The sequence below is a fragment of the Schistocerca cancellata genome, chromosome 7, assembly GCF_023864275.1.
Source record: "Schistocerca cancellata isolate TAMUIC-IGC-003103 chromosome 7, iqSchCanc2.1, whole genome shotgun sequence".
Lineage (NCBI taxonomy): Eukaryota > Metazoa > Arthropoda > Insecta > Orthoptera > Acrididae > Schistocerca > Schistocerca cancellata.
Window position 1 is genome coordinate 504,615,866 of NC_064632.1, and position 13,881 is coordinate 504,629,746.

Below are 13,881 nucleotides of genomic sequence, written 5' to 3' on the forward strand. Positions count from 1 at the left end.
GTCAACAGACAATGAATTCGTCTAGGAAAATGTGTTCTGCTTATTATTATGGCTACCTGAAGTTATTCAAATAGAATTAGTTCAATGTTTTAAGTCAAACACGAATGCAGGAGTTGGGCACTCGTTTATTTGAACAGACGGGTTCAAGTTACGCACAATTTTACATTTTTCGTACCAAATTCAATCATCCCCGAGTGATTATTTCCAGTTTTTCCCTTTATTACCTCGAATCTGATTTGCCATCGGTTTCGACAAACTTACCAGGGTACTGATAGGCATGGCGCATCACCAAAAAAGTCATTTAAGGTTTTTAGGTGATCACGAGATCCTTACGTCTTTGGTGCATTCGTTGTTGATCATGTTCGGTTTCACCTGTTGGTATAGCTATGCCAACTATACCATACCTAACTATACTAACTAATCCCAAACGGTTGTCAAAAATAAAATGGGTACCACACAATCACATACATCAGAAACGAATGATTGTGATACGTTCATGCAAACAGCGTTAACCTCTCTTTCGAAAACCACCATCAACAGTGCCCCATTTCGACCTGCAGGTTTACCATGACAAAAAAAAAGAAGATGAAACAGGGGTGTTTCCTTCATGAGAGTGAAGTTAGGGCGGATAGCGCACCTCTATGTACAATTGCCACTAGCGCGATGGAGCGCTGTAGCTCCACGGTGTCAGGAAATAGAAACTGTGTGCCAAATAAAAGCCCGGTTTTCCCTAAGTATTGTTTGGAGGCATCTGCAGAGTAGCGGAAAGCTCGATCATTTACACCGGTGGCTCCAAGGATGAAGCACCTTTGTTATTGGGGAAGGCGGTTTTAGATAGGCCTTTTAGCCCAACTCTCGATTTTTAATACAAAGCTATTTTTTATCAGGCTACCTTGTACATCTAGCAGTATGAAATTTCCGAATCTGTTGCATACTCTGATTCAGTCAGAGCTCTCCAGAGCGTCTGTGTGATGTAGACGCACGATCTTTTGTGGTGTGCGTACTGTAAGAGCTTCGGTACACACACCATCAGATTATTTGACTTGTCGCTCTAACGAAGTAGGCGGGTGTCAGCAATATGTCTCGTGGTCTTATCGTGGCGTGTTTATCTTCTGCCGTTAGGTCAGACGATAGAAATGCCACTTGCACGCATAGAGTGGCAGATTGACAGTGACCAACTTTAAACAGAACTTGATTAATTTTCACACACATTTATTAAAATAATAAAAAGTATAGACATTACGTAACTTGATTCTGGATGTTGTTTACAATTGACAATCTGAAGTTCCTTTGGTCTTGCTACGTTACTCTTATTCTCACATATCTCTGATACTTGACAAAGTGTCTATACATTTCTCTTCATGGCCATGTACAGGAATATGATAATCTTATTAGGCGCAGACTGAAACTTGACTACAGACTAATGTCGACTAATGCAGAAAAATGCAGACTAATGCAGACTAATGCAGACAAATGCAGACTAATGCAGACTAATGATCAGAGGTCTGTACACTCGTTATAGTACCTCGAGCGTTCAGGTATCACTGCGTGAGTGTGATCCGCGAGGAGAAAAGGTTCTACGTTAGCAGCAATCTCATTGGCTGCGTTACATATTAATACGCGGATCGGGGGAAGCAGAATTTGGTCCGTCTCTAAGACAGCGCCATCTCGTAGTGCGGAGACGGACGAGCGCTGCGCCTGAGCTGTTGTGCTTAGCGGGGCGCGCTCTAGTGGGAAACTTGTGTACGCGCTGACTACACGGAACTATGTACACAACATCTTTTAATACAACGAATACAGAATACCTTCATTCTATCGCTGACGGAGGTAACAAATTGTCACTCGTGTGGATTATTGGACATGCAGGTGTGTTGGCAAATCAGGCTATTGATGCTGCAGCCAAGGTTTGAACTCTACTATCTAGGACGTATAGCGCTTCTTTCCCGTTAGACGATCTCAGCTATGCTATTTGTAGGAAAAATCTGTGATTCTTGTATGAACACAGGTTGTCTCCCTGATCAAGTAGATTACCCCCTACCTGCATCTTCGGCGTATTCATGTCGTCCATCGCGTTCAAGAAGATAACTTTAAGTAGACAGCATATTGGGCGCTGTTTTCTTATCCATCATCATGTATTAAACGGGGACCACGCACCGCTTTGCTCTCACTGTAACAAAACACTGACGGTGCGTCACTTCCTTGCCCATTGTTACTTTTTTAGCTCTTACACTAAAATTCGAGATATTAGCAGATACAGCACAGATCATAGAACGCGTTCTACTCTTTACTTGCCACTCCAATATGGCGTGGCAGATTTATTCTCATTCGCGGTTGCCAGTGGTGCTTGAAACTCTTACCACAACTGTCTGTTAGAAAAGGTACTCGTTGTAATTTTTCGTTCTATTTTGCCACTAGGGGTTTTGCTTTTTGTAACTAGCACTCCAGATTCAAGGTTGCTACCAGTTACAAACTGCCACAAAAGTTGCAAGACCCCTCAAGGACTGTGTTCAGTGGCACCCTACTGTAATATGTGCGTTCTGAAGGGTTGTAGAGTTAACGATTCATTTTTCATAATCATCAACCACCAGATGGTGCTCACGTAGCGTGTCTGTGCAACCTCTCTTTTGACTCTGCAGGCAGTATCTGTGCTGAATGTAGAGCTGAATAGTGCTTGCAACATTAATTCTGCCGTATAACCACGCCCCAAGTACGTCCTGCTGTTGAACAGCTTCAGTCATTTGAGTAGCGTCACGTTGAACGCCTGTGGGTAGCTGGATGGACGTAACGATGGATTGCTGCATTTGTTGGGCACAATGTATCGGCGATGTGTTGCTGGTTCAGTAGAGGTGTGTGCAACATTTCTGTTTCCACACCTGTAAGCCAGATTCTGGAAGTCCGTGTAGTGCATGCACACATCATTAAGCGAACACTGGTTGCCGACAGAATACGATCTAGGGATGAAATTTGGCCGTATATTGCACCTGATGTCTCGTCAAGGTCCATTGGCAGGATTACATCCAAGCGTACCTTCGGCTACCACTGACACGACGACACCGCTACTCAGGTGTTATGAAAGAGTCGACTGGAGAGGGAACGGCACTCTGTTGTCGCCAGTGTTGAGAGTGGGTTCTGTCTGTATGCGAGTCATTGGCGTACACGTGTGTGACGAAGACCTGGTAAGCTGACCCCACCATAGTGCACTGCCCACTATACACAGGTCCCATCGCCATGGTGTGGCGGTTTGAGGGGGGGGGGGCGGCATGAGTTATAACTCACAGTTACAAGTGGTGTTTCTGCAGGGTAAAACACCCAGTGCCCACTACATAGCAGAGGCTATTATTCTCGAATTTCTGCCTATACTCTCAGAGGAATGTGATGTATTTGTACATGTCGGCAAAATATCTGAATGGTGCGAAAAGTGGCAGTTGACCCCAAATAACGAACAGTGTGAGGTCATCCACATGAGTGCTAAAAGGAACTCACTAAATTTCGATTACACGATAAATCAGTCTAATCTAAAGCCGTAAATTCAACTATTACAGTTACGAACAATTTAAATTGGAAAGAACACATAGAAAATGTTGTGGGGAAGGCTAACCAAAGGTTACGTTTTATGGGCAGGACACAGAAAATGTAACAGACCTACTAAGGAGACTGCATACACTAATCTTGTCCGTCCTCTTTTAGAATACTGCTGCGCGGTGTGGGATCCTTACCAGGTAGGACTGACGGAGTACATCGAAAAAGTTCAAAGAAAGGCAGCACGTTTTGTATTATCGCGAAATATGGGAGAGAGTGTCACAGAAATGATACAGGATTTGGGCTGGAAATAATTAAAAGAAAGGCGTTTTTCGTTGCGACGGAATCTTCTCACGAAATTCCAATCACCAACTTTCTCCTCCGAATGCGAAAATATTTTGTTGACACCGACCTACATAGGGATGAACGATCACCACGATAAAATAAGGGAAATCAGAGCTCGTACGGAAAGATACAGGTGTTCGTGCTTTCCGCGCGCTGTACGAGATTGGAATAATAGAGAATTGTGAAGGTGGTTCGATGAACCCTCTGCCAGGCACTTATATGTGATTCGCAGAGTATCCATGTAGATGTAGATGTACATGTAGATATAGATCTCTAGATCTCTCGCCAATTGATCAGGTATGGCATGTTATAAAGCGGTAATTTACTCGTTTTGGAGGGCCTGCCAGAACAACTGCCGAATTGCAACAAAAGACGCAAGGTACTTGCGACAATACTGAAATGTCAGTGGACGCCTCACGATAAGGAGACAAACTGGCATGGAAAAGATGCAGGCTATTTATTACAAGTCATTTGTTACTTCACAAGAGCCCAGTAATCTTTTATTCCACAGATCCCAAAAACACTTACAAAACACAAATGATTCAGACAGTTACCCCAAAATTTCTTCAACCAATTTACGATTAATTCGTTAATTTAAACGAATAAGATCCAACAATTTAGTCAGGACTACAAGCAAGTAATACAATCAAATATAACTCAAACACGCGCTTAGTTCTGGGCAACAATGATGCTAAAGATTACAATTCCAACACTGGCTGGCCAAAGGGGGTGCTTGGCATTCATGAATATAACTTACGATAAATGTAGCAAAATAAAAAAAAAAATACTAAACAAGTCTGGTATCTGACGATATGAGACCCGCTAAGTATTTTGTACAACACAAATATTCAATATTCAACACAAATATTCAGTATTTGATCAATCAGAGAAGCACCTTGGGAATAATCGAAATACTGACGTGGAAAAATAATAAAATACCATTTAACATATTGAGCATTACACCAGTATTAAAACTATTAGATTGAAACCAAACTACAAACAGGGGAAACGTGGAAAGGGCAGGTACAGACGCCCAGGTCTGAGCAAGATGGTTTAGAACAACGGGAACTTGTGGTTAAATTAATGCCCGACTGCAATGAGATAGAAACTTAGCTTATGAGGGATGCCGTAACAAGTGAGGAGGCCGCAGCGTCTCATAGGCTACGGTCAGACGGGGAGCGGCTCGCCGCCCGCGCTTACATACACAGCCGACGCGGACAGGCCACGCCCGATAAACCTGTGGGTAACACATAAGAGCCTGGGGAAGCGTCTGCAAACACTACGAACAGCTCGGAAAGCCGAGAGAAAACGAACATATAGTTCGTGCATAATAATCATATAACATATGAAGATGCTCAGAACAAGACAACAAAATAAATGTGAGCGTGACCACAAGCCACAAAAAACATTACAATAAGAATTACTAAAATGATTAACCGGTTAAACTTACAATAAAATATAACAACAAGTTAATGTAATAACCAGGAAATCATAGGGTATTCAACACATTAAGTGGCTTACAAGACAACATGCAAATCTTGACGGCTAACACTCGAACAACTACAATGGTAATTATATTCAGAACAATAAATATTAAATTTTCTGAACGAGGCAAAATCTCACCAGAGTAATGGCACTTAATTACCCAAATGATCCAAGATTCACTGGGCAGTTAGCGTTTGCTTACCACGGCTATAGGCAATTTTATAGTCGTTACCTCGGTGAGGGAAGCAACAACTTTCAGTACCAATAAGACTCAATCCCGAATTCAGTGGTTACTATTACACGTGGTGACCTAGAACATAAGACACAACTACTTTCAGGCCCGAATGACAAGGTAAGCAGGCACTGAAGAATTTACAATTAAAGGAAATTTTAAAACACACAAATAAAGCACTCAGATAATTTCAAACAGAGACATCACGAGGTAAATTTAACACTTGAGACAGAGTGGCGATCCAGAGTAGTGAGAGTAACATCAACACGGCAGCACACATGCTAATCAAGTAACGAATTCCTTACCGGCAATGGGCAGAACAGATGGCACCAGAAAGTGAACAGCACTCCAATACCCACATCAGCAACTACGCCTCCTCAATCCAGGGTGAACCGGCTGCGCCGACATTAGGCCCAAGTACTGCCGAGCAACAGGACTCTACAGACGACCAGCCACTTAGATAATGGTGCACCCGGAAGATCCGTGTACGGCTCGCACTACGTCACATGTGCCTCTTCTCTCTCTGATTGCAACCAAGTTACTGCCCATGTGGTCAACAACCCACTCGCTGGAACTATAATCAAGGACTCAACTAAGAGGCGACCGAAGCGCCACCTGGCGACAAGACAGAGACGGATAGCGCCAGCAGGAAAAGATGTAAAAACACAGAACGAGCAGATACGGCTCAAATATATAGCAGAATGCCGTTAGACGCCGTTATGGTCATTCTCTTATGAGTGTGAATACCTGCGTTGCCGCCAGAGGCTGTTACACTCCGTACTGATGCGACCGTTTGGACACCTTTAACTGTTACGTATGTGTTTCATTTGATCTGAATTTATACCTACGTCTACAATGATAAATCACCTGTCACTTCAAGTGTCAATGAAATGACCTTCTCTTGAGGATTTCTTTTTTCTGGCAGTGTATTACCCACCCACTGTCACAGGTGTCAACTATCTTCTACATTTACATCTACATCCATACTCTGCAAGCCACTTGACGGTGTGTGGCGGAGGGTACCTTGAGTACCTCTATCGGTTCTCCCTTCTATTCCAGTCTCGTATTGTTCGTGGAAAGAAAGATTGTCGGTATGCCTCTGTGTGGGTTCAAATCTCTCTGATTTTATCCTCATGGTCTCTTCGCCAGATATACGTAGGTGGGAGTAATATACTGCTTGACTCCTCGGTGATGGTATGTTCTAGAAACTTTGACAAAAGACCCTACCGTGCTACTGAGCGTCTCCCTTACAGAGTCTTCCACTGGAGTTTATCTGTCACCTCCGTAACGCTTCAGCGATTACTAAATGATCCTGTAACGAAGGGCGCTGCTCTCCGTTGGATCTTCTCTATCTCTTCTATCAACCCTATCTGGTACGCATCCCACACTGGTGAGCAGTATTCAAGCAGTGGGCGAACAAGTGTACTGTAAACTACTTCCTTTGTTTTCGGACTGCATTTCCTTAGGATTCTTCCAATGAATCTCAGTCTGGCATCTGCTTTACCGACGATTCATTTTATGTGGTCATTCCATTTTAGATCACTCCTAATGCCTACTCCCAGGTAAAATTTATGGAATTTACTGCTTCCAGTTGCTGACCTGCTATATTGTAGCTAAATGATAAAGTATCTTTCTTTCTATGTATTCGCAGCACATTAAACTTGTCTACGTTGAGATTCAATTGCCATTCCCTACACCATGCGTCAATTCGGTGGAACTCCTCCTTCATTTCAGTACAATTTTCCGTTGTTACAACCTCTCGATATACTACAGCATCATCCGCAGAAAGCTTCAGTGAACTTCCGATGTTATCCACAAGGTCATTTATACATATTGTGAATAGTAACGGTCCTATGACATTCCCCTGCGGCACACCTGAAATCACTCTTACTTCGGAAGACTTCTCTCGACTGAGAATGACATGCTGCGTTCTATTATCTAGGAACTCTTCAATCTAATCACACAATTGCTCTGATAGTCCATATGCTCTTGTTCATTAAGCGACTGTGGGGAACTGTATCAAACGCCTTGCGGAAGTCAAGAAACACGGCATCTACCTGGGAACCCGTGTCTGGGGCCCTCTGAGTCTCGTGGACGAATAGCGCGAGCTGGGTTTCACGCGATCGTCTTTTTCGAAACCCATGCTGATTCCTACAGAGTAGATTCCTAGTCTCCAGAAAAGTCATTATACTCGAACATAATACGTTTTCCAAAATTCTACAACTGATGGACGTTAGAGATATAGGTCTATAGTTCTGCACATCTGTTCGACGTCCCTTCTTGAAAACGGGGATGACCTGTGGCTTTTGGAACGCTACGCTCTTCTATAGACCTACGGTACACCACTGCAAGAAGGGGAAGGGGGGCAAGTTCCTTCGCGTACTCTGTGTAAAGTCGAACTGGTATCCCATCAGGTACAGCGGCGTTTCCTCTTTTGAGCGATTTTAATTGTTTTTCTATCCCTCTGTCATCTATTTCGATATCTACTATTTTGTCATCTGTGCGACATTCTAGAGAAGGAAGTAAAGTGCAGTGAGTCTTCCTTCTTTGGAAAAAGACATTTAGTATTTCGGCCTTTAGTCTGTCATCCTCTGTTTCAGTACCATTTTGGTCACAGAGTGTCTGGACATTTCAGTTTTCATCCACCTACCGCTTTGATATAAGACCAAAATTTCTTAGGATTTTCTGCCATGTCAGTCTTCAAGAACCACTCAGTGCTTGCCCTGGAAAATGGCCCATTTTTTTGTTTGATCGGGGCGCTTTCAACTTCAACTGTGTTATACTTTACACTGAGGTGACAAAAGTCACAGGATACCTCCTAATATTGTGCTGAACCTCCTTCTTCCGGGCGTTCTGCAGCAACTCGGTACGACACGGACTCAACAACTTGCTGGAAGTCCCCTGCACAAGTGTTGAGCTATGCTGTCTCTGTACCCATCCATAATTGCGAAAGTATTGCTTGTGCAGGATTTTGTACATGAACTCAACTCTCGATTATGTCTCGTAAATCTTCGATGGGATTCATGTCGGGCGATACAGGTGGACAAATCACTCCCCAGAATTCTCCATACTGTTCTTCCGATCAATAGCGAGCAATTGTATCCCAGTCGACATGGGACATTATCATCCACAAAATTTCATTCTTTCTTTGGGAACATCAATGGCTGCAAATGGTCTGCAAGCAGCCGAACATAACTATTTCCAGTCAACGATCGGTTCAGTTGGACCAAAGGACCAAGTCCATTCCGTGTAAACACGGCCAGCACCAGCTTGCACAGTATCGAGTCGACAACTCGGGTCCATGGCTGCGTGGGTCTGTGTCACACTCGAACGCTACCATCAGCTCCTAATGTGGTGCCGATAGCCACGATGCCACGGCGTAAGCTAAATTGGCACTACTACGAGACACCGACGACTGCGCCCTCTAGCAGGCGCTGTTGAGATCTACGAGTTCCGCTGCAGATTCTCCCCCATTTCATCGAGAGCAGACGGCCTGGAACATCGCTTAATCTACAGTATGTGTTGACTTGCTATTGAGACCTTATACTACTCACGACGGGATGTACGCAAAGTTATGTAACCTTTTATTACCTTGTTTTTGCGTATAGTAAACATCTAATATTTTAATCGCAGTACCGAAGTGCTTGTACCCCCTGCTCCTACTCGCTTTCTTCATTCGGCCTGCCCTTCAGTTTGCAGGAGCAGATCCAGGCGCCGCCTTCCAGGCGGGATACAAAACCTACCAACTGAAATCGGGAGTCACCTGACCACGCCACTGTTTTCCAGTCGTCTAGGATCCAACTGATATAGCGACGGACCCAGGAGAGGCGCTGAAGGCGATATCGTGCCGTGCCATAAGCAAAGGAACTCGCGTCGGTCGTCTGCTACCATGGCCCACTAACGCCATATTCCGTCTCACTGCCCTAAGGATGCTTTGATCTTACGTCCAGCATTGATTTCTCCGGTTATTTCGCGCAGTGCTCCTCGTCTGTTAGCACTGACAACTCTACGCAAATGCTGCTGCTCCCAGTCATTAAGAGACGGCCGTCGGCCAGTGAGATGTCTGTGATGCGAGTACTGCCTGAAATTCGGTATTCTCGGCACACTCTTGACAGTGTGGATCTCGGAATATTGAATTCCCTAGCGATTTCTGAAATGGAATGTCCCATGAGTCTAGCTCCAAGTCCCATTCATCTACATCTACATCTACATTTATACTCCGCAAGCAACCCAACGGTGTGTGGCGGAGGGCACTTTACGTGCCACTGTCATTACCTCCCTTTCATGGTCCAGTCGCGTATGGTTCGCGGGAAGAACGACTGCCGGAAAGCCTCCGTGCGCCCTCGAATCTCTTTAATTTTACATTCGTGATCTTCTCGGGAGGTATAAGTAGAGGGAAGCAATATATTCGATACCTCATCCAGAAACGCACCCTCTCCAAACCTGGACAGCAAGCTACACAGCGATGCAGAGCGCCTCTCTTGCAGAGTCTGCCACTTGAGTTTGCTAAACATCTCCGTAACGCTATCACGCTTACCAAATAACCCTGTGACGAAACGCGCCGCTCTTCTTTGGATCTTCTCTATCTCCTCTGTCAACCCGATCTGGTACGGATACCACACTGATGAGCAATACTCAAGTATAGCTCGAACGAGTGTTTTTAAACCACCTCCTTTGTCGATAGACTACATTTTATGAGGACCCTCCCAATGAATCCCAACCTGGCACTCGCCTTACCAACAATTAATTTTATATGATCATTCCACTTCAAATCGTTCCGTACGCATACTCCCAGATATTTTACAGAAGTAACTGCTACCAGTGTTTGTTCTGCTATCATATAATCATACAATAAAGGATCCTTCTTTCTATGTATTCGCAATACATTACATTTGTCTGTGTTAAGGGTCAGTTGCCACTCCCTGCACCAAGTGCCTATCCGCTACAGGTCTTCCTGCATTTCGCTGCAATTTTCTAGTGCTGCAACTTCTCTGTATACTACAGCATCATCCGCGAAAAGCCGCATGGAACTTCCGACACTATCTACTAGGTCATTTATAGATATTGTGAAAAGCAATGGTCCCATAACACTCCCCTGTGGCACGCCAGAGGTTACTTTAACGTCTGTAGACGTCTCTCCATTGAGAACAACACACTGTGTTCTGTTTGCTAAAAACTCTTCAATCCAGCCACACAGCTGGTCTGATATTCCGTAGGCTCTTACTTTGTTTATCAGGCGACAGTGCGGAACTGTATCGAACGCCTTCCGGAAGTCAAGGAAAATAGCATCTACCTGGGAGCCTGTATCTAATATTTTCTGGGTCTCATGAACAAATAAAACGAGTTGGGTCTCACACGATCGCTGTTTCCGGAATCCATGTTGATTCCTACAGAGTAGATTCTGGGTTTCCAGAAATGGCATGATACGCAAGCAAAAAACATGTTCTAAAATTCTACAACATATCGATGTCAGAGATAAAGGTCTATAGTTTTGCGCATCTACTCGACGACCCTTCTTGAAAACTGGAACTACCTGTGTTCTTTTCCAATCGTTTGGAACCTTCCGTTCCTCTAGAGGCTTGCGGTACACGGCTGTTAGAAGGGGACAAGTTCTTTTACGTACTCTGTGTAGAATCGAATTGGTATCCCGTCAGGTCCAGTGGACTTTCCTCTGTTGAGTGATTTCAGTTGCTTTTCTCCGCGTTCAAAGTCTGTCAGTTCCCGTCGTGTGGCCATAATCACGAGGGAAACCTTTTCACATGAATCACTTGAGTCCAAGTGACAGCTCCGCCAATCCACTGCCCTTTTATCCTTGTCTACGCGATATTACTGCTATCCCTCTATGTGCGTGTCGCTATCCCATAACATTTGTCACCTCAGTGTGAGACACCAACAAGCAGACCGACAAGTTCCGTAGACTGGAGAGTTGTCAGCTGTTGGCGGTGTTGCAGAGAGCCTCGACGGCGTCGGAAGACGGTGCGCAGGCGGGCCCCAGCCACCAGGAGCCACAGCCGGTGCCGCTGGTGACCAAGGAGGCCCTGGAGCGCGCCGCCAGCAAGGGACTGGCGCAGGCACAGAGCGACAGCCGCCGGCGGGCGCTCGCCGCGTCGCTGCACGCCGGGCGGGCCAACTCCGATTCCGACGCCTCGCCGGTCACGTTTGAGCGCCCCTCCAAAACCTGAACGCCGGCCGGTCGCCCCATCCAGTCGACGCGAGAGAAAATCTGCTCCCGAGACGTCGACGCTGCGGAGCGTCTCTGCTGCCCCTTACCGGCATTAGATCTGTTTCGAAGAGAGTGTCAGAGATACATGTACACTAAGTGCTTGTCGAGAAAAATTAATTCGTCGAAAATTCTACCTTGTCCGCGGCAATCCTTAATAAATTGGATGTATGAATGGTAATTAAAGCATTAAAATTATTAAAATACTTTTAGGCTTCCTCAAGATGGTTGGCTGGTTGGTTGGATGATTAAATGGACCAAACTATTTGGACAACAGTCCCTTTTTCCTTGATCAGACAGGTCTAAGTGACTGTAGACCCACCAGGTTAGCCGAGAGCGCTAACGCGCTGCTTCCTGGACTCGGGTAGGCGCCCCGGGCCCGAATCGAATCCTCCTGGCGGATTAACTACGAGGGCCGGTGTGCCAGCCAGCCTGGATGTGGTTTTTAGGCGGTTTCCCACATCCCCCTAGGTGAATACCGGGCTGGTCCCCAAGTTCCGCCTCAGTTACACGGCTCGCATACATCTGAACACTTTCCCACTATGTCCGCCGCTCGTGGTCTCGCGGTAGCGTTCTCGCTTCCCGAGCACAGGGTCCCGGGTTCGATTCCCGGCGGGGTCAGGGATTTTCACCTGCCTCGAGATGACTCGGTGTTTGTGTTGTCCTCATCATTTCATCATCATCCAGGAAAGTGGCGAAATTGGACTGAGCAAAGGTTGGGAAATTGTACGGGCGCTGATAACCACGCAGTTGAGCGCCCCACAAAACCAAACATCATCATCATCACTTTCCCACTAGTCCATGGATTACACTAGTTGCAGACATTTGGGGTACACTAATTCCTTCCCGGGGAGTACGGGATGGCGGCAGGAAGTGCATCCGGCCACCCCTTAACCTAACATTGCCACATCCGATTAACCATGCCGACCTTGCATCTCTGTGGAAAAACAGCCACAAGCAAAAGAAAGACAGGTCTACGTGACTGTACATCAGACATGGCTTACTGTGCAAAACCCAGGGGAAGAAACCCTCAGGGGCTACCAAAGGTCAATGAAGGCTAGATAAGGAACAAAAAAGATGTAATGGAGACATAGGAAGAAAGGCAGGTGAGGTGCCCCATCTAGGGAGCAACCAGTAGTCGACAAAAGCAAAGTGCTATGAAGGGACATACATCCCCCAACCCCCACCACTTACCAGAGGTACCCCACGCACCTACTGCATAGGAAAAGCTAGCATCACCGACAGGGCAAGAGAAGCACAGATAGACAAAATATGAACAAGTCGAACAGACCACTCTAGAGGAGGGAGAAAGAGTAAAACAGCAGGTAGCGTGAAGGCCCAGGTGGACCACAAAACCCAAACAGCAGCAACCCAGTCTGGGCAGAGAACGCAACAGAGTGTTCTGCCAACCCCTCAGTGGTTTGGTAAGGTTAAGAGGCCCTCCCTTAAAGAGTGTGGTAAAAGCCCACATCATGAATAAAAAGTAAAAAAAAATGGTTCAAATGCCTCTGAGCACTATGGGACTCAACATCTGAGGTCATCAGTCAATGTGGTTTTAGTCAGTCCCTACACATCCTGCAACTGCTCCCATTTCTGCAGCTTTGCGCATGTGAACGTTCCCGTTTAAGTTGCAACTGAGCAAAGTCGGAGAAAGCCATATACAGCACCTTCTGCAATACGTGTAGAAACAGAACGACCTGAGTTAGTGCAATACGACTGTGTTTCAACCATTCGGTGGAAATGTGCGCCTTGTGGTGTATCTTCAAACTAGGTACAGATACTACAGTCCGAAGCAGATCCGCGTCCATTCACATCTATCAGTCCAACATGCTATCATCGTTATTCTGTACCATCCAACAGAGAAAAATTAAGAACTATGAAAGCTCCACTAACTTCATCCGATACAGAACTCACCTAGGTGATGTTTTTGACGCGATGACACATAGCTGCGATGTGGGTCCAGTGCAGAGAGAAAGTTGTTGCGATGCTTCCCAGAATAGCATTCCTCCTAGCATTCCTAATGGGACACCCCGTCCGTCATTGAATTTACCTGTCAAACTGCTGCTGCTGCCGGTGCAGG

The 13,881-nt window shown here is 45.6% G+C and overlaps 1 protein-coding gene across 1 annotated transcript in view; it reads left to right on the top strand.

Annotated features, from left to right (window-relative positions):
- Positions 1 to 11,763, top strand: part of LOC126092868 (testis-specific serine/threonine-protein kinase 4-like) — a 121,398-nt gene extending 109,635 nt beyond the window's left edge. Inside the window, exon 7 of the mRNA XM_049908599.1 lies at positions 11,533 to 11,763. Within this exon, the coding sequence (XP_049764556.1) occupies positions 11,533 to 11,763 (231 nt within the window). The remainder of the gene's footprint in view (positions 1 to 11,532) is intronic.
- The last annotated feature ends 2,118 nt before the right edge of the window (positions 11,764 to 13,881 follow it).